The 22,742-nt window shown below is 44.3% G+C and overlaps 1 protein-coding gene across 4 annotated transcripts in view; it reads right to left on the bottom strand.

Annotated features, from left to right (window-relative positions):
• VPS16 (VPS16 core subunit of CORVET and HOPS complexes) overlaps positions 1-22,742 on the bottom strand; it is an 827,293-nt gene that overhangs the window by 146,723 nt on the left and 657,828 nt on the right. For all 4 annotated transcript variants that reach the window (XM_083153510.1, XM_083153511.1, XM_083153509.1 and 1 more), the window contains exon 21: positions 21,969-22,138. In XM_083153510.1, coding sequence (XP_083009636.1) covers positions 21,969-22,138 — 170 coding nt within the window. The remainder of the gene's footprint in view (positions 1-21,968; positions 22,139-22,742) is intronic.

The raw sequence follows: 22,742 nt of genomic DNA, 5'->3' as shown, positions 1-22,742 counted from the left end.
ATAAAAGTACCTATAATTTAGCTACGAGCAGCTATAACCTGAGCGCAGAAATATTATTTTATCCTACAACAGGTTTCGGTACTTATATGTTAGTTGGGCGCCCAATTAGCATACGGACGGCAACGTAGGGAAATCGCATGTGCCATTTTAAGGGAATGCGATATGATGCAATGTGATTTTTTCATGTAATTTTTTTTTCTATCGCAACGCACCTCCCGCAAAATCGCATGAGATTGCATGCGATTTTACATTAGGTATACAATAATATGATTGTATGTCCTAAAAATAGTTTTTACACACCCCCCACTATCCATGCCACCCCAAAGCGTGGCGAGCGCAGGGGTGGCGGAACACGTCCTCTGACCTTTTCATACCCCCACTATCCACGCCGGCGTGGAGTTGACTTTATACAGTGTGGCGAGCGCAGTGAGCCACCGAGCCCGAAGCGTGGCGAGCCCCGCGAGGGGACGCATATTACTTTACATGTATTCCGTGTCCCCTCGCCACCCTCCGGGCTCGGGGGCTCGCCACACTATATAAAATCAACTCCACGCCGACGTGGGGTAATGAAAAAGTCAGAGGACTCGTTCCACCGCCGCTCGCCACGCTTCGGGGTGGCGTAGATAATGGGGGGGTGCGTTAAACCTACTTTTGGGACATACAATCATATTATTGTATACCTAATGTCATGGCATCACACACCCTATAAAATCGCATGCGATTTAAAATCGCATGACATTTAAAATCGCATGCCATTAAAATTGGATGCGATTTTGGGGCAGATGCGATGCAATGGCCTGGGGCTGAGAGAGCAGTGAATAAATTACATAGGAAAATCGCATTGCATATCCTAAAATGGCCGATGCGATTTCACTACGCAGAATAGCCCACTAACCAAATTGCTTAGTGGGCGCCCAACATATAAGTACATATAAGTACCCAGGTATGAGGCAGCAGAGCCAGCATTTTTAATAAAAAGATGGCTAATGGAGGCACCCAGTGGCGGATTCAGGGGGGGGGGCACCCGGGCACGTGCCCCCCCTGTCATTTATTTTGTAGCTGAGGACCAGGGCTTTCCAACGAGCCCAGCCCTGTGTCTCTAGCCCCCCGGGAACCGGAGATATCACCTGGCAAACCTGTAAAGTTTTTTCCCCAATGGATAATATGGGACCCATCAATTCCAACCCCCACCCGGTTCCGACGGCTGCCAGTTCCCGCCCTTCCATCACAGAAGCTTATGGTTGATTTCATTGAATTCCAAATCGCTGGGCCTTCAATACGATACCAGGCTGGTCCAAATCGGTCAATCGATTCCAGAGATATTTCGTGTAAACCGATTTTTTTTATTTTTGAAATGTAATTTCATGGCTGCTCATGTTCTTTGAGGGCAGATTACTCTGGAACCAAACGATCCAGTTTCACTGGAACAAAATCATTCAAAGCCCACTCAAAAGTTCTTCAATATAATACTTGTCTCATGTAAATGGGTCAGTTGGTTTCCGAAGATAAAGGTGGTTAAATGAGATAACTGGTTAAAGGGGCGAGGGGTGGTTTTCTCTCCCCCTCACACCAGAAAATGCAGGGACTAGGCTGGTGTAAAAGGGGCCAACCTGGGAATGCATTTTCTGGTGTGAAAGGGGTATTATTTCAAATAGCCGGGACCTGCAGTGCTCTGAATACGGCCAGGCTCTGCCACTGTCAGTGGCTATCACTTCTGCTGTCCCCCATTTACCAGGAGCATGTATTCCCCCTTGGCAATGAGCATGTAATCCCACATGGCAACGAGCATGGAACCTCTGGCAATGAGCATGGAACCCTTGGCAATGAGCATGTAGAGAAGCAGCACTTATGTAGCATAATTTTTAATAGGCATTATGGTGTTTGGCATAACACATAATGGACATAATGGCGTGTAACTTAATGTGTAATGGACATTATGCTGTAAATGTTTAATGCGAGCCCTTGGTGGACAATGTCCCTGTTTATGAAGTGTATTGTGAATTTTGGCTTAATCTGTGGCATTATGTGAATTCTGGCTCAATCCATGTGGCATTATGTGAATTTTGTCTCAATCCGTGTGGCATTATGTGAATTTTGGCTCAATCCATGTGGCATTATGTGAATTTTGGCTCAATCCGTGTGGCATTATGTGAATTTTTTCCCAATCCGTGTGGCATTATGTTAATTTTGGCTCAATTCGTGTGGCATTATGTGAATTTTGGTTAAATCCATGTGGCATTATTTGAATTCTGGCTCAATCGTATGGCATTTTACGCATTTGGCTCAATCCGTGTGGCATTATGTGAATTTTGACACAATCCATTTGGCATTATGTGAATTTTGGCTCAATCCGTGTGTGTTATTATGTAAATTTTGGCTCAATCCATGTGGCATTATGTGAATATTGACACAATCCATGTGGCATTATTTGAATTTTGGCTCAATCCATGTGGCATTATGTCAATTTTGGCTCATTCCATTTGGCATCATGTGTAAGGGGCAAGTATAATGGGGTCTAGTATTTTGTTGCATAATGTGTAGAAGTTGTATATGGTGTTGACACGCCCCCTGTTGAGTGGCCACACACCCTTGTCACCATGGTGGGCCTGCGTACTTTAAATGCCAGGCCCTATTTTTAATTCCATTCCCACCATCTCCTGCCGCTCTCTTAGCATGTACACTGGCACCACTAACACCGCCCCTCCCCCACCTAAACCCTTTTTTATCATGGTGCCCCCCCTGTCATTTTATCCTGGATCCGCCCCTGGAGGCACCTGAAACTTTAAAGAGCCATGTCATAGACCAGCCGTGAAAAAAGCCAGTAAGAAATGAGACGTCTCCAACGCGACCATTCACACCAGGCAGCCTATCTCTTCTAAATGTGGTAATAGTGACAAGATATCATCTATTTTTTGCACCTATAGCATAGTAGGAATTAATTTGGACAGAATACCCTGTTTACTCAAGAGGGCCCTCTCAACAACCACACCGTTAAATGATGCCACTGTAATTTCGGAAAGACTAAAGGTCCCTGAGCCAACAGAAAGCAATACCATTTGGGGCTTGGTGTATATATGGAACAATAACATGTGTCAAAAACCTTTTTAATAAACACTAAATCAAATACATCACATACATAAAAATAAAAAATAAATAGAAAATATGTAATATAAAAAATTAATAAATGATAAAAAATAGGATGACAATAACAATGGAATTAATATGTGCAAATATGAATCCGGAGCGAACAGGTTCACGTTTGAATCAGTGCAGAACACGGGGTAGTAATGCGAATGAAGCGAAGAGAGGCAAAATGAAACTACTAAGGGAAGAAGGTGTGTACTTTCTGTGGGGCTACTCTTTGGGCATGTGACAAGTATAATTCAACATAATAACGGAGGGGTGGTAAACATTAATAATAATAGTTTTATTTATATAGCGCTCTTTCTCCAATAGGACTCAAGGCGCTTGACAGATCACGGTGATCGGGTGGAAAAATATGGAATCAATAGCGGCTTCAGGTACCTTGGGGCCTTGGTCATGTAGGGCTTTGAAACTCAGTAAGTTGATCTTGAAAATGGTTCACCATTTTGTGAGCAGCCAGTGAAGGGAGGAGAGAAAGGGAGTTATGTGGCTTGGTTGGTTAACAGCCTGGCTGTTTTGTACCAGCTGTAAATCGGTGCAGTTCTATTTCTGGGAGACCAAGGTAAGGGGCATAAACAAGATGATACAAATGCATGTATGACTTTTAGTAGATCTTCAGATAGAATTAAGTGTAAATTTCTGGAGATAAATCTTTTTTACACTCTCTGGTACCTGATTCAACCCTTAGTCCATCTTGATTGGTGGTACCCTTACCTTCCAAACACGGCGTGAGTTCCGGGCAGAAAACTATCGTTCAGAACCATCCGAGCAGGGGGTGGAGAGGGGCGTGAAGGGATGTTTAGGTTCATTACCATATGCATACAGCCCCCCGCGTTTTATGGGTGTTCCCATGAAAACGCTGGGCGTACGTATGGTAATCCGGCCGTGACGCACCTGTGGGGATCAGACATCTCACATAGCCGGATGTCAGCTGCCCGCCCATATCCCTGCTTTCATAAGGAAAAATGTCTGAGTGGTCTGGAGCACTCGGTGCTGCCTGGCTGCTCGGTCCATCTTTCGATGGTCGGCGACCATCGGAGAATGGGGGAGATGTTCGCATGAAACATCCACTCGCGGTCTATTCACTCGGCATCTTACCGCATTCGGACGGTGTGAGCGATCCGTACGGCATTCAAATTAATGAATGCGTTCTATACCTATGTTTGACTCCTGATGTACTAATAAATATAAATATATTCATTTTAATAATATTGTCAATAGGTGCAGGAAATATATTATGCATATATATCTTGAAAGCTCAATTGGCAACATTTATAACCAAAAGAAAATTGCAACAAACATTTCTATCCCCACAATATTGGGTTGTAGCTAACATTGTAGCTATTCAAAGGTTATGACTATACTTTGAGGCTGTATTCATCTCTCTTTTAGGATATACTACAATGTGCAAGGTGATGTTAGGGCAATATGTTAAATGTCCTTATTTCAATATAACTGTGGAATGTATTATTGTGAACAACAATTACCTGCTTAATTGGTGTAAGTTTAGAGAGATTCATATCTGACACAGTAACCAAATATTGTGTCTTTACAAAGGCTATTAAAATAGTGTTTGACTACTCCCCTCAGATTTGCCCGATGAGGGATAGGAGTACGCTCAACTTGTATTTGTATTTTTATGTATAATACCAATTTTCCATATTTTCGCATGATTCCAGGATTATAAATTGTTTGGAATAATTTATCTGACATAATAACGGTACTTGTTTCCTAGCAGGGCGCCCACTAAGCTATATGCATAGTGGGCTATTCTACATAGTGAAATCGCACATCGCATCGCATGGCTTTTTATGCCTTGTGAAGCGTGCAATGCGATCTCAGTAGTTAATTTAGTTAATTTATTCACTGCACCCTGAGTGAAATCGCATTGCACATCGCATCGCATGGCCCTTTTTTGTGGCGTGAAATGTGAGATGTGATCTCAGTAGTTCATATGGTAAAACACCACCACTCTCCATGTCACGCTGAGCGCAGCAAGCCACACAAGGGGTGGCGGAACGCATCCTCCAACCTTTTCATACCCCCACTATCCACGTCGGCGTGTAGTTGATAGTGTGCCCCCGAGCAAAGCGAGCCCCACTATATAAAATCTAATAAATTACATGTATTCGGCGTCTGCTCGCCACACTATATAAAAACAACTCCACGCCGAGTGCATAGTGGGGGTATGAAAAGGTTGGAGGATGGGTTCCGCCGCCGCTCGCCATGCTTCGGGGTGACGTGGAGAGTGGTGGTGTTTTACCATATTAACTACTGAGATTGCATCAAACATCTCATCGCATGGTGGCCACAAAAAGTCACCATGCGATTTCACTATGTTAGCGTACGTAGGAAATCTGGGCACCCTGCTAGGAAACAAGTACCTAATAACGTTATTATTCCAATCTTATATGTATCTTTGTATGTCTATGTTCTGTATGTTGATTTATTAAAATTGTGACATTAAAAGTTAAGTTTTATAAACTTTTTTAAGCGTGCCACCCAAAAAAGAGAGTACTTTATCTTTCTTTGTACTTGCGTCTTCTTACGCTCTGTGGAGCACCTCTACACCCAATATTTATACAGCAGTATAAAATAGAAAATATTGTGGATTTCAATATTCTGTCAAATTGCTCTTTAATTGATAGTGAAGCCTGTGCAGCAGAAAAAAATCCCCCTCTCCTTTTCCCTTCAAACGGTACTATGGAGATTCCAGCCCTGATGGCAGATATTTTATCCAAAAACTTAAACTCAAACTCATTACATCTTGCCTGGCAGAGTGTTTCATCAGGCTGCAGGCATGCTGGCTTGCAAAGCATTTCCACTGTGTTGAGCAGACCTATTGTTTGCTGCCATGATCTCAGTTGACAGGAACTCTGTCTTCGTTACAGGTTATTGTTGATTGATATTCCCCAATATGCTTTGTTAGTTTTATCTTGTCCTCCAAAAGGTTAGTCTTTCTCCATTGTCTTTCAATTCTACGCCCCCTTTTTTGAGCTCATTAAGACTGCTGACGAGCATGACGATGTGGTTTGAGACTTTGTATACGCATTGGGGCTATAATATCAACTGCAGCCATTATATCCCTATTATAGTTACGGACTAGGGAACAAGGATCTTCACAAACTCCCAGTAATGCAGAGAGATACAGATTTGCTGCAAGAGCCTGTGGAGTCATACCCCTCCCTTGGACTATATTGAAATTCCTGAGGATGAGCCATCTTTGGTGCTCCAGAACTAGACCAGCAACAGTGTCTGCAGGTTCATTGCTTTCCATCTCCGGGGGGGGGGGGGGGGGGTGTGTGTGTGTGTGTGTAAATGAGGAGTACTCTGAAACCTAATCCTGTCGAACTCCAGGAGGCAATGCACTTAAATGTGCGGGTGGACCCTAGGGTGGACCCTAAGTTTGAGTGATTTTTTGAAACAGATAGCCACCCCGCCTCCCCTGCTTTCCAGTCTAGGGTTGTGTATGACAGAAAAGTTTGTTGGGACTGCAGCTTCCGAGACAGGTGCTTAATTTTCATCTAGCCAAGTCTCTGTAATACAGGTCAGATCTGAAGCCTGCTTCCATCCCACAACTGCGTATTTTTTCTTTTTCAAAATGCCAATGAGAAAAGAGGCCTGTGCTGGTGTAATAGGAACTGCAGCACATTGTGGGCGGAGTGAAATAATATAGCTGGAGGTATACTTATACATTGGTTCATCAATGATGGGCTTATTATAAGTATGGAATGCATTTGACGATGAAAGAGATTATTATGGGTTATTGAACAGAGCCTAAATTGTCTTAGATGGAGCCTTCTTCAACTAGCTTTCTCTGGAGAGCCAAAGCTCACCAAGGCTTATCAGCTATTGTTCTCAGCTGCAATACAATACATAGAACAATACAGTAGGGGATTATCAGAGGATTAAATCAGACAGCTCTGGCTCACTTAATGTTATTAAAGGGTTAGATGAGGATGGCTCTATCTGTATATTTCTCCCGCCTGTCTGTGATTGGCTGCAAGTCGCAGCATCATTTAACCCCAGGAAGTACCTGTGCACACCTTGATTACATGATCAAGTGCACAGGTCAGAGTATCAAGATTACAGGGAAATCATTGGAGGAATCTAGTCATGTGGCTGCAAGTGTCATTGAGGCGCCCATGCAGTGTGGGACTGGATTGGGATCAATGTGGGACGCCGACTAGTCCCCAGGGAAACACCATGCACATCAAGCAACTTAGAATGACTGGGGACATTAAAATTAAAGCCTTATCCCTTGGGGAACAGACTTCGGTTCTTCTAAAACCAATTCCTCATCTGAGGTCTGAGAAAACTCACCCTCCTATATATCCTCCCAAACATCTGTAGTACAGAGGGTAACAGTCTCTTTTTAAAAAGCTGAGGAGTTGTCTTTGCAGGGACCAAAGCTTTAGATAAATAACAACCGATCTGGTCAACGCGTAAGCCCAGGCTGGTTCAGAATCCGCAGGTAAAATCTCTCTGGCAACTTCCCTCTTATTACATGAGGCCTGAAGATCCACAGACAGATTAGACATAACCACAGTGAGCTAAGATGCCCACGCAGGGGAGTCTTGGCTTTGTAAACAATCCTATCAGGAATTCAAGTGTCACAATACAAGGAAGCAGACTGTCCCAGAATAAATTTACGTGCACATTTAGCAAATGTGGCACAAGCAGACTGGGACGCGCGTGCGTTTGAGACGCACGCGCATCCCAGTCCCTATCACCGGTGCTCGCCAGAGAAGGGGATCTGGCGGGCGCCCAGCAATGATGAAGAGGGCTACATCTGTATATAGGTATCCTGTCAGCACTGAGAACCTGCCAGTTATATTCCTGTGATACTCTTAGTATGTTCCTGGTGATTTCTATGTTCCCAGAGATTCTCAGAGTCCTAAGAAATTCCTGTCTGAGGGGGTCAATCCTATTAACCCCGTAGGGTGCGAGTTAACCCTAACTCGCACCCTTCACAAGGCAGAATACACTGAAATTTGCTGGCACCCCTGTGGAGGTGCGAGCAATTTTCAGCAAATTCAGCCCGCGGTAAAGTGTGCCGGGTGTCGTGATGATTCGCACTCGGCGAATCATCCGTACCCTTCGGGGTTAATAGGATCGACCCCTGAGACTATTCCAGTGTTCAGTGTATTCCTGCCTCTGTACCTTAGACCTCGGTACAGCAGCTGTGTCAGTGAACCATTGCCTTCAGTCTGAGAGATCCTGTCTGTCTCAGTGAACCATTGCCTTCAGTCTGAACCAGAATCTGGTCTGTGTCCAGCTTCTGTGAGTACCAGCAGCTTCCCCACACATTGGGGTGGAAGTTGCACCATTAATTACAATCTGCAATTGGTATTCTCACAGCGCCAGCTGGAGCCATGCTGACTTGTCTAGTGTACAGTATGTTTCTTGTTTGTTTGTCTCCCAGCAAATGCCAGAGGTATTGGTATAGCCTGGTGACGGAGTCTCTTAGGCGGTTAAGTTGTAAACCTATCCAAAATACCTTGGTTATAGCATTGTTTTATTCATTGCAATGGATTTGCGTTATAGCGGTGAAGGCCGCAAATCCTGTGTTCAGAACCTGTTTGCAAGGTTGCATACTCTAATTTATGTTCCTGTGCAGAGCCTAGTTATCTTTTGTAATTCAGTCAGTTTAGTTAGGGGTCTAGTGTCTGAAGGGTCTAGTTATAAAGGGTCATCTTTAAATTAATGGAAGCGTTATACCGGCGTTCTCAGTTATAACTTATTATAAAGAAAAGAGTGGTCGGCGCTATTTCCTGTGGGGGCAGTACTGTAACCACCCGAGCCGCTGGTCCTCAGTAAAAAGGGGGGCTACCCTTTAAAGATAATAATGGAAGAGGGGGAGTGAGGGCCTGCGCTCAGGGTGTGTAATAAAGATGATGACAAAAAGGTGTTGGAAATAACTGAAAGTTTTATTCACTGACAGTATACCAATTTGCTGCACGTTGCTGGGGATAAGCAAGTGGGGGTCAAAGTGGGGAGGTGGGTCTCAGTGGTGCTGTTAGAATAAACACACACTGGTGGTGGGGAGAGGCAGTCAATGGGAGAAACAAAGTCACAAGCGTGCAGGTGTAAGTGGTGCGGGGGGCTGGCGTCCCGTCCCGCCGTGCACTTTTACCTGCTCTCACCAGCCGGGTGGTGCTGGTCCTTAATGTCCCTTCCAATCGTCCGCTCTGCTTCACCGCGGCTGGATCGGCGCCTTGACCGCTCGATCCGCCGGTAACCACAGCCTCACGCAGATGGGACTTCCGGGGTTGCGTCTCGCGGGATTTCGCCACCGGGGTCCGTCCGTCTGTGTGATTGCTGCGCGCTCGACTCCCAGCCGGGAGGAGACTTAGTGATGTGTCTGTGATGAAAGGTGAACTCCAACGCGTTGCGACCCTCGTGGGTCTTCTTCAGGGAGTGATAATGTGTCTCAGTCCTGACCGGGATTTTATCCTGGTGCCGGCCCTGATGCGTGCTGATGGTGGCCATTTTGAATGAGGGCAAACAGCCCTTACATGGATTATCACGTTTGATTATGCCGGTCCGCACGTAATTGTCCTGACCTGATAGGTATTAATTGTTGGGCAGTCCTGATGGTATTGCATATAAAAGGGAGGTGGGATCATGTGGGTGAAGAATGGAATTGCTTGGTGCTGATTGCATACGATCATAAATCGCCCAGTGTGTACGTTTGGGCGCAATATGATAGGATTGGGAGTGATTTGTAAACGCAAATGGGGATGCAGGGGAGGACACTACAGTATTGCTGGTCCCTTTAGAGTCATAAAGGGTCCTGGTGTTAATGCAATTGTCCTGTATAGTCCTGTCATTGCTAATCTGATGGTAGGGTGTTAGAAGTCATGTGCATATTTTATCAATAATGGCTGATTGATCTAACTTCATTATCCGCATTCAGTCCCCTGGGTAGCATGGATCTTAAAGTGAAGATCCATTTTAATTCTTCAGTATTGATGATTTTAATGAAATCCCCTCCCCTCCAATTCCTATGTACCAGTTTGATCCCAATAATTGACAGGCCCCCGCACCACTTACACCTGCACGCTTGTGACTTTGTTTCTCCCATTGACTGCCTCTCCCCACCACCAGTGTGTGTTTATTCTAACAGCACCACTGAGACCCACCCCCCCACTTTGACCCCCACTTGCTTATCCCCAGCAACGTGCAGCAAATTGGTATACTGTCAGTGAATAAAACTTTCAGTTATTTCCAACACCTTTTTGTCATCATCTTTATTACACACCCTGAGCGCAGGCCCTCACTCCCCCTCTTCCATTATTATCTTTAAAGGGTAGCCCCCCTTTTTACTGAGGACCAGCGGCTCGGGTGGTTACAGTACTGCCCACACAGGAAATAGCGCCGACCACTCTTTTCTTTACAATATTACTTTGTGGGCTAAGGTTCTGGCAGCTTTTCCTTATGGGAATACTAGACACACGCATAGGTAGAGAAAACCGGGCCACCCAGGTTTTTGACGATCTAGACATCACTACCACATTACAAGAGGATGGCCAGAAATTCTGTGATACATTTCTTGCATTAGAGAAACTAGTAACCAAAGAATCCAGATTATGGTGGGATGTCACTACTTTACAGTGGTATATAGACCACAACTTGGTACCTAAGGGATTAAGGATTAAGAAAACACCCACCCATCACCTAGATGACAATAAATTCATGACACAGTGGAACCAGATTACCCATGACTGTTCAGTTAAGTTGACACAGCTTATTATAGATACACAATGTACTGAACTCAAAACACTGGACAAAGACATTACCACACTTAACAGCCAACTTGATAGATTTAGAGACCAAACGGAGTTCCAACAGTTAGAAAATCTATCACAGCAAAGAATTTTAAGGAATGAGCAGACAATCATCAACACTAAGAAAGACAAAATTATCAGAGACAAACTAGGTAGAAGGCAACACAAACCGAAAAACATAAGACAGTCAGACAGACACAAAAACAGAAAAGAACCAGTGAAAACGAACTCCAGGACACCGACCACAAAGAAACATCCCAAAAAACACAGCAACACCCCCGTATATAAACGTCTCAATCTCACGTATCAGCAATACATGACCCAGATACACAAGACAAAAATAACACCAACCATCACTCCAACAGAACACAACGACAGAGAGGAACCGGAAAACCCAGACCTTAGCACACTAAGTGGAGATACATGCGACACTTCATTCTCCACCTATAGCATCACAGAAGATGAACCTCAAACCTACGAATCACTAGCTAGACAGTCCCTAGAAAGAGGCACCACATTACCATTCGTAACAATAAGACAAAATCCATGCACCCCCACACCGGGGCTGACACAACCTGAAGACGGTAGACCCATCACCCCAGAGGACAATTTGGACACCAACACAACACAGACAGTATGTGCAGAAAAAGTTTTTTTAGAGATGACAGCAGGGATCGGGACCTGCATAGAGAACCTGATAGACCCGAATACAGAGACGACAACATCACAGACACAAGACACAAACAGAAACAAGAGAAAGCTGACCACATTGGAAGAGGATGTAGAGGAGGTAGAAATCAACACAAAAAGGAACAAACCACAGGACAAACACAGCAAAAACCCCCAAAAAAGACAGACAGTACTGGGATTTTCAACATTAGCAACCTCAAACTTGAAGACAGACATGTGACATTACTAAACAAAGGACTTAAATTCGCACCGACTGCCAGACTTGACAAATTTCAGACATACATGGACCTACACCGATTCACCAGAAAACTAGCACTAGCCAAATACCACCACAAACCCCCACCATATCAACAGAAAAAAGAGACCACAGACACATACAAACACTCCGATCTCAAACCCCAATCCAAATTTTACCCCCAACACATGAGAGGACATTTGGTTGACACATTCGAAACATTAGTCACACATTACCTAGAAGACCTCAACATTAAGGGACACAAGAAACGCATGAACCTAACTAAACAAGAGATGGAAACACTTAAAGAACTCAAGGATAACAAGAACATTACAATCAAACCGGCAGATAAGGGGGTGGGTATAGTATTACTGAACACTGAAGATTATACACAGGAAGCATTGAGAATACTATCAGACCCCAACACATACGAAACCCTACCCACAAACCCAACAGCAATATACCAACAAGAACTGAGAACACTTTTACAAGAGGGCAAGGACATAGGCATTCTAACTGAAAAAGAACACATTTTTCTAGACAATCACAACCCGGTCATCCCCGTTTTCTATTATCTGCCTAAGGTACACAAGAACACCCAGCACCCCCCAGGCCGCCCCATAGTATCAGGCATCCAATCACTCACATCCAACCTTTCCCAGTATATCGACAGATTCCTTCAGCCATATGTCAGCACACAAAAATCCTACATCAGAGACACAACAGACATAATCAGGACACTACAGACAATTAAATGGGACGACACACTCTGGATCTGCACTAGTGACATCACTTCATTATACTCAGTCATCAATCACAAGCAGGGGATAGAAGCCACGGAACATTATCTCAGACAAGACAGCACACTACCCATTGATCAGGCACGTTTCATCTTAGACTGCATCAAGTACATCCTGGAACACAATTACCTTTGGTTTGGAGACAATTACTACAGACAGACAACAGGGACCGCTATGGGCACCAGATTCGCCCCTAGCTACGCCAATCTGTTCATGAGCTGCTGGGAGGACCGCAACATCTGGGCAGACGGCGAGCTAGGGGAGAATCTGGCGCTCTGGCGAAGATTTATTGACGATATCATATTCATCTGGAGGGGGACCGAGGAGACCTTGAAATCATTCATACAAAACATTAATGACAACAACAACAATCTCATCTTCACGACGGAATACAGTAGAACACAGGTCAATTTCCTAGACCTCACAATATTCATTGAAGACAATCACATCAATACTAAAATATATCAAAAACCGGTCGACGTAAACAGCTACATCCTTTCCACCAGCGGACATCACCCCAATTGGCTAGCAGGCATCCCGACAAGCCAATTTCAGAGAGTCAGACGTAATTGCACTAAAATAACAGACTACAAGACACAAGCAGAGAACATGAGCACCCAATTTAGAGAGAAGGGCTATGATGAGACCAAGATCCAAGAAGCCTACAAGAGAGCAGAAACCACAAATAGAGACGAATTACTCACATACAAAGACAAATCCGACAACAAAAAAGACAGTTTTAAAATGACATTCATCACCAAATACAACTCTGACAATAGACTATTCTACAACATCATGCGAAAACACTGGCACATATTATTAGAGGATGAAATTTTAGGAGACATACTACCAACGAAACCACGGATGATATATAAGAAATCAGCAGACTTGAAACAAAAACTAACCCACAATCACATAAAACTACAGGACAAAACAGACAATAGCAAGGGTTTCTTTCACTGTGGCAGATGTAAACTGTGCAGACTTGGACACATAACCACCACTAAGAAAACAGACACTTTCAAATCAACAATAACCGCAGAAGAATTTAAAATCACAGAACACATAACATGCGACCACATGGGAGTCATATATTTAGCAAACTGCCCATATGGCCTACAGTACGTGGGACGTACCATCAGAAAGCTAAAAATCAGAACAGCTGAACACGTCAGACACATTAAAAACGGTTTTGAGAACCACAGTCTCTCAAAACATTTTAAAGATGTACATGACTGCAACCCCTCAGGCCTGTCAATTATTGGGATCAAACTGGTACATAGGAATTGGAGGGGAGGGGATTTCATTAAAATCATCAATACTGAAGAATTAAAATGGATCTTCACTTTAAGATCCATGCTACCCAGGGGACTGAATGCGGATAATGAAGTTAGATCAATCAGCCATTATTGATAAAATATGCACATGACTTCTAACACCCTACCATCAGATTAGCAATGACAGGACTATACAGGACAATTGCATTAACACCAGGACCCTTTATGACTCTAAAGGGACCAGCAATACTGTAGTGTCCTCCCCTGCATCCCCATTTGCGTTTACAAATCACTCCCAATCCTATCATATTGCGCCCAAACGTACACACTGGGCGATTTATGATCGTATGCAATCAGCACCAAGCAATTCCATTCTTCACCCACATGATCCCACCTCCCTTTTATATGCAATACCACCAGGACTGCCCAACAATTAATACCTATCAGGTCAGGACAATTACGTGCGGACCGGCATAATCAAACGTGATAATCCATGTAAGGGCTGTTTGCCCTCATTCAAAATGGCCACCATCAGCACGCATCAGGGCCGGCACCAGGATAAAATCCCGGTCAGGACTGAGACACATTATCACTCCCTGAAGAAGACCCACGAGGGTCGCAACACGTTGGAGTTCACCTTTCATCACAGACACATCACTAAGTCTCCTCCTGGATGGGAGTCGAGCGCGCAGCAATCACACAGACGGACGGACCCCGGCGGCGAAATCCCGCGAGACGCAACCCCGGAAGTCCCGTCTGCGTGAGGCTGTGGTTACCGGCGGATCGAGCGGTCAAGGCGCCGATCCAGCCGCGGTGAAGCAGAGCGGACGATTGGAAGGGACATCAAGGACCAGCACCACCCGGCCGGTGAGAGCAGGTAAAAGTGCACTGCGGGCGGGACGGGACGCCAGACCCCCGCACCACTTACACCTGCACGCTTGTGACTTTGTTTCTCCCATTGACTGCCTCTCCCCACCACCAGTGTGTGTTTATTCTAACAGCACCACTGAGACCCACCCCCCCACTTTGACCCCCACTTGCTTATCCCCAGCAACGTGCAGCAAATTGGTATACTGTCAGTGAATAAAACTTTCAGTTATTTCCAACACCTTTTTGTCATCATCTTTATTACACACCCTGAGTGCAGGCCCTCACTCCCCCTCTTCAGTTATAACTTATAACTTCATTGGATATTGATTTGTGAATTGACTTCTCCCTATCTCCATTACATCAACAGGTAATTATTCGGCATTCAATATACTGATCTGGGCCTGCAGAGCATTCCAACTCTTATGCTGAATTTTTTAAACATCTTGGTAATTATCCGGCATTCAATATACTGATCTGGGCCTGCAGAGCATTCCAAATCTTATGCTGAATTTTTTAAACATCTTGGTAATTATCGGGCATTCAATATACTGATCTGGGCCTGCAGAGCATTCCAACTCTTATGCTGAATTTTTTAAACATCTTGGTAATTATCCGGCATTCAATATACTGATTTGGGCCTGCAGAGCATTCCAACTCTTATGCTGAATTTTTTAAACATCTTGGTAATCATATTTCAGAATTCAGCTGCAAAATTTTGTTTTAAATCTGTAAAAAGCTGTTATTGTGATTTTTGTCTGTGCTGTGTGAGCTGTAAGGTTTGATTAGCACCTTCTGCTGGTGGGGGAGGTGTATTGGGAGGGGCAGTTGAATCAGGATGAACATTTGTTTCTTTAGGCTGATATATTCAGTGTAGTTTGGGATGTCAGGCCCTGGGACGTTAGGGGTCTAGTTATAAAGGGTCAACTTTAAATTAATGGAAGCGTTATACCGGAGTTAAACCGAAGAAAACCAGAAGGAAAACAACAAACCCTCATTACTTCTGAAGGACTGCATTATAACCACAAAACTCAGGAACATCATGTGGCCTCAACACACCTTTGCCATGAGAACACCTGGACCAGGCCCACCACCACTATGGCTGAGAACACCAGGACTACCCCTCATGGTGAGCATTAAGCTGTGAGGGGAAGCACCAGGGCCAGCCAATGTAGCTATATTTCCCCCATACATGAATGTGCCCCCACTTTCTCATAACCACATGCACTGCTCGCATGAGACTAGGACATTGATGATTCTATAAAATCATTTATCAATATTTCCCTTTCATTAGTCCCCTGCAAAGATGTGTTTGTGACTCCCCCCCCCCCCAGAATACATGTACCCCACCATGTGCTATTCCTGTAATGTGTACCTCCGCAGGTTGCACACCCTGCTAGCTCTGACCTATGCAGTGCACCAAGCTGGTTGCCTCAGATGGTATCTCTGCGGGCAGGATGTGGGTCATGTGGATGTCTCTGTGTGAGCAGGGTTTATCATACTACTACACAAGTATTTGCTTTCCAGTATATGCATTGGGTCCTTGTATAGCTCGCCTCCTACAGTGTAATCTTTGTAGTGCGCCCACCATGGCTGCCTCATCTGGTGTACTTGTGGATGGGATGATAAATACATGGACCTGAGTATTCACTGAAATCACCCATTTTGGCTAATTTCTTTTAGGGGTGATCTATTCCACCCAGGGTAATCCTACGCAGAACGCCTAAAATGGCTGCCGCACCTGGTACCTTGTCATGGTGGAGTACACAACCCATGGAAGTTATTATCCAAAATGCTGCATTATACTTAAGGGTTTCTTTTGTCTGTTACTGTACTACCAATATCCTCTGCATTATGTGCATTGATTTTTGATGTCTGCAAAGCGCCTTGAGTCGTGCTGGAGAAAGTGCGCTATATAAATTATACTTACTTACTTTTTTTTTTAAATTGAGTCTTTATTTGTATTAAACATTTTCATAACGAGAAACAACATGTGTAATATATATCCGCATTTTCCAAAAGTACAAAAATACACATGTATCATAAAAAGGAGAAAAAAAAGAAACAAGAGCAAAGAAAAACCACAAAAAAGATAGACCAACAAGACAAACTCCCCACGTCACAATCAGTCACAAAACTAAGTCCATAAACCCCCCTCTATAGCTCTAATTCCTGGCTACAGCATACTCCGTCCTGTAAACTCAGTACGCTTAGGTATACTTGCCACTATAAAAATACCATTTAAGCTTTTGCCCCTCTGTCCTTATCTCGCCTACGGCCCAGATACATCATGGATTAAATTTCCCTTTTCCTCCTCCTTCCTTTTACCAATTCCCTTCCCCGAACTCTATTCATTTAGAAGGATAAATTAGACTCAGTAAGTCCGATCCTAATTAAATACTAAACATCTTAGTGAACAAGGACTTGCATTTTTCTTGCAGTCAATTAGACAATTTTAAATTAATACATATTTACTGTGTCAACTAGTCTTACATGGATTAGTGCCGCATACCACAATTCTATCCAAACAATAAAAAATGATTTAGTGCCAAGCCTTAAGTAATATATTTACAAAGAATATTATTAATTTACTGTGTCAACTAGTCTTACATGCATAAGTGCCACATTCTACACTTCTATCCAATAAAGAATAAAAATTAAAAAAAAGGATTTAGTGCCATACCTTAAATCGTATATTTACAAAGAATATTGTTAATTTACTTAGTGCTTTCTTATATCAACTCTTTCTAATTGTTACTTTATAATAAACTGATCGGTTCCACTGCCCCCATACCCTATAAAATTTCTGAATGGAGCCGCGGGATGCATAAACATATTTCTCATGTTCACAGGTAGCATTTACTATGTTTATCCATATCGTTAAATCTGGACCTTTAGCGGACATCATACTTACTTACTTATCCTTACTAGTAACCTGACTCGGTTGGGACTCTGTGTCACCGTGAGAGACCAGGCGGCATCTGAGTACAGAGTGGAGCTAGTCTGCCCTGGAAAGGCGACTATTAGCAGCATAGTCTAAGACCAGCGCAAGTAGCAGCCAACTCAGGGTATAGTAGGAGAGGCAGGGATAAGCTATGGTGCTGCTGTGGCTTCACAACCTCGGCCACAGAAATACAAATCAATCTGTAATCAACATCTTACAGGCCTGCCAGTCACAGTAAGGGTTAACTCCAAGTTCACCCCAGATTATCATAACACCTACTCCTTACCCTGTCCCTAACCCTTATCTTCCCTCCCCACAGAAGGAGCCTATCCATAAGCCCCTACTCCTGCAGCCTAACCCTAATTCTCTCCCCCCCGAAGCCTAACCCTAACTCCCCCCCCCCTCCGCAGGATAACCCTGATTCTAAGGCCTGCAGTCCAACCCTAGCCTCACCTAAAGCAGCTGACCCCCCTCCCCCAATACTTAGTTTTGGGATGTCTGCTGACATGAATATGGTTTACTATCATCGGTCTTGTGTCTGCGTTTGCATGCAGACTTCATGAGCGTTTGGATGCGGAATACTTTCAAAACTGTAGATTCTGTCTATAGCCGTGCATATCTGAGCTCCCTGTCTACTGGAAGCCATATCTTTCAGGGGTGTAGAAGCAGACCGTCATCATGTCAGGCCATGTGAATTGAAGGAGCTGATCTGCATAAAATTATATATTTCATTAACAAACAAATGAATTAAAATGTGATGGGACATGATACAATCTATAAGGGTGTAGAGAGTCCAGACACCTATCCTTGTACTTGTCCCCACATTTACCTTATAAAACACCCCCTCAGAGTACTGCACATTCTTATAATGTATATAATCCCCACACATACACGCACTGCTGCATTCACCTTATAATGCATACAACGGTGCTTTAAGAGAGGATGCCCGTGTGCAGCCTCCTCCAGCTGAATTTATATAATACACCTCTCCTCCAGGCTAGTGCCTTCATCTTATAATGTACTGTATACATCATACAGCTGTATCCAGGAGTCCCAAAGCTCTAAAATTGGAGCAGTCTGTGTCATTTGGCACCATGCCCCCAACCCAGTGAACCACTGAGAGGATGTGAAGGGCTATAGCAGCGGGGCATCAGGGAGCACAGCTGGGCCAGGAAATGCCTGCACATTTGTGTACACTCTAAGCACACAGAGAAGCCAGAGATCCCGCACAGCAAACTGATAACCTCTATTAGTTGACCCTCTGGGCTCACAATTGCTGGTGACTGCAGGGGTGGGTATCGTGGGGTTGCCTACTCTCCGAAAGAGGGCATCCAGCTAGAGAAAGAAAGGGGTGGGGCCGGTGGACCTGCTGCGAAAATGGCAGGGCTCAAACACAGTGTTGTATGTGGGGGCGTAGCCATTGCGGTCACATCATCGTGGCCTTGCTCCCACATTTACAGGCATGGCACACCGGGGGGGGGGGGTTTACAATTATGCAATTTGTGTCATCAGGTCCCTATTGACTATATTGGGGATTGCCGATTTCTGGGAGCCTCCTGGCCATTCTGGGAGGGTAGGCAACCCTGGGGCACACAGAACCACGCATCGCCATTGCTATACCCTATACTATGTACATTGCCTGTACACATGGCGCGATCTGTCAGATCGCTTAGAAATGGGGCTTAAATCTTCCCACTGTATGCCCATTTACCATGTGTTAAAGTGCTCACACACTACAGTGGTTTTTTTTTTTTGGTTGCTCGACCGATTTGTCCTGCAGCAAAGATCAGAAGAAGCAGCTTAGATCTATGGGACTCCAGTGCTCGGGTATTCAGGTAGTTGGGGTGTTTGGGGCGCTCAGGCACTTGGATATTTGGGAGTTGGAGAGCTCAGGTGTCTGGGGATTCAGGCACTTGGGCAGATCTCTGGTGAGAACACTGGCCAAGATTGACTAGATTTATCCAGCAAGCTGGATATTATTCGCCAGGCTATCGCTATGGCCCCTACACAAAGAGCGATGTTTTCTAAGCGATCTAGTTAGATTGCTTAGAAACTGCCCTGAAATCGCCCTGTGTGTAGGCCTCATTAAACCACTTTCAGACAGCCGAGGGCGAATAACCCGGCAATTACCCAGCATTTGAAAAGCCGGATAATTTGGCCGTGTGCTGTCAGACACCCTTCACAAAGAAGAGCAAATCTCTGCTCAATTACACAGGGATTTCATCTGTGGGAAAGGGTTGAAGAGGCTTTGCAGAGTCGAAGACCCGGAGTTTAAGATCTGTACTGACCCATGTATTTCATGAAATTTCCAGGTGGAACTGCTTCACCCGGGAATTTCAATTTCTGTGTGAAAGGGGTATTAGAGTGAACCTGCATGATACTTTTTTGGGTGAGAATACAAAGCATCTGTAAAAAATTAATATTTTGAAAAAAAAATTGTGAGACTTGCACAAAAGTGTATCTCTGCTCCTCAATAAGGTAATAATGAAATTACAGAACTGCTATAAAACAAACATCAACAATCACTTACTTTTTCTTTTGTCGATTCACATTCTTGAAACTATGTGGGTATGATTACAAAGCACATTTTTTAGCAAATGGAGAAAACAATATTGCACTGCAGGTGGGGCAATTGTAAAACGTGCAGAGAGAGTTTGCTGGAGTTATTTTGTTTCAGTGCAGGGTAAACACTGTCTTCTTTATTTTTATATTGCAATTTAGATTTCAGTTTGAACACACCCCACCCAAATCCAACTCTCTCTACACATTATATTTGACCCTCCTGCAGTGCAGCATTTGCCAAAAACTGCTTTGCGATCAGATCTGCATAAACCCCTATATTTATAATGTATGCATAACTTATAAAATAATTATAAAAACAACTATATTAGTGGAATTCTATTAAAAGTTACGTTTGAATGTAAAAAGGAAAATGTTAGCAGAGCTAAGTATATAAGAATGCACTTAATCCTAACTGCTAAACCCCACAGCCTAACCCTAAACTCTTTCACCCTCACATCCTCACCCAAATGTCTTGCACACACCGGGTGACTTGTACTGCTCAGCGATCTAGTTAGCACAGAGCTCTCAGCACACATTTCTGGCTTGATCGCCCATATACACAGAGACGTGCAATGAGCTATCTGTGCTAACCAGAGGTTTATTTAGCACATGCAGACAATCCGCCTAGATCTTGACTGCATGTGCTAAAGATCTGAACGGGCAATGGCGACGCACAGGGGCACCATGTTTGCTTAATTTCTAAGCAATCTGAACAGATTGCTTACAAAATAAGGAAATATCACCCCATGTGTATGCCCCCAAAGTCTCCTTTTAGTGGCTAAACCCTGTACTTGCCTCAGTGATGCATCAGGAATCATACTGTCAAGTATTCTGACTATTGGGATCCTGACTGCCAGGAATTTTGACCACATACACATCCATTATTCCAAATCTAGGCATTTGCCTAGGGCGCCGGCCACTGGAGGGCGGCATTTCGCCCCCCCCCCCCCCATGCCGCGGGGGTACCTGTCCTGCGGCTGTGTATATAAAGCTTGCGGCGGCAGCGGGGGGTCCCTGCAGTCAAGAAATAACGAGCGCTATCCGCCTGGCTACGCGGAAGTGTTTCTGTTGTGGAAACACTGGCCGCACGCTGATTGGCTGAGATTCAGCCAATCAGCGTGCGCCGTGCGGCCAGTGTTTTCACAACAGAAGCGCTTCCGCGTAGCCAGGCGGATAGCGCTCGTTATTTCTTGACTGCAGGGACCCCCCGCTGCCGCCGCCGCTGCAAGCTTTATATACACAGCCGCAGGACAGGTACACCCCCCCCCCGGCACTGGGGCGCCCCCACCCCGACTCGCCTGGGGCGCTCCAGTGCCTTGCACCGGCCCTGGCCTTGGCATGCTGAATTAAAAACAATTACAGATTTAATACATCTTTTCACATTTTGATTAAAATCAGATCTAAATTGCAGTGTAAAAATACATCTGTCCAGTATTTGAGGGCTAAATGTAAAAGCAGCCAATGTTTACCCTGCATGCAAAATAAATAAATGTATCTGCATCCCTTACATTTAAACAAGGTATATGACCAGGTGTAGTTACTTGTTCTGCTTTTATTCCACTTCCGAATCAGACTCTCTGTGTTTATACCCATATTGTCTAAAAGCATAGAATAACTACATATCTGCAAATTTGTATGTGAAAAAAATAGCCTAATTACCTTTTTTCAGGGATTTTAAATTCTTTATAAAGCTGTTCTGCTTTTTTCTGCATTCCATCAAGTATCAGATTATAGATGGTATTGTGTAAAGAATAATCTAGGTAGGGTTTATCCAGCTTTTCTTGTATTAGACGCTGAATCCTTAGCAATTTGATTTGATCCTCCGTTACCTATAAAATACAATCAAAGTTACTATAAGCAAAAATTACTATTAAAGTAAAAAAATATTTGAAACATTACACTATTTAGGGCCAGAAACAAACCAACTCCTACTGAAACAACACCAAATTGGAAGAAAAAAATTAGGAGTATGAATAGATTTTTATTTATTAACAGTTATTTATATAGAACTCAAACATGCCATATTGTTCTACGGAGAATATTTGGCCATTCATATCAGTCCCTGCCCCAGCGGGGATTACAATTTATATTCTTTATCACATGTACAGATGGAGCAGTTCCTGGTGATAGAATCGGCAATCGCTGCCTTGCACCATCCTACGGAAGGGGGCATGCGCGCATGAGACGCACACATGCCCCGTTCTGTCAGAGCCCTCCGCTGGTGGTCCCCTGCACCCCCCTCCCCCCCCCCGCAGCCCCCACTGGCTGCTCCCACTTTTTGCCTGTCTCCCTGAAGCGGAGATGATAGGGAAGCCGCTCCCCGCCACCTTGCTTATGGGGGTGTGAGCGTGTAAGATGCGCCCCCGTCAGATGCAACTCCTGTCCGCCAGCCTTGCGCCAGCTCATGACATCTGGTTATCCTGCAGGCTGGCT

Source organism: Crinia signifera, chromosome 7 (genome assembly GCF_055691185.1).
Source record: "Crinia signifera chromosome 7, ASM5569118v1, whole genome shotgun sequence".
NCBI classification, from domain to species: Eukaryota; Metazoa; Chordata; class Amphibia; order Anura; family Myobatrachidae; genus Crinia; species Crinia signifera.
The sequence above is the reverse complement of the archived record's forward strand: the minus strand, read 5'-3'. Positions and strand labels throughout refer to the sequence as shown.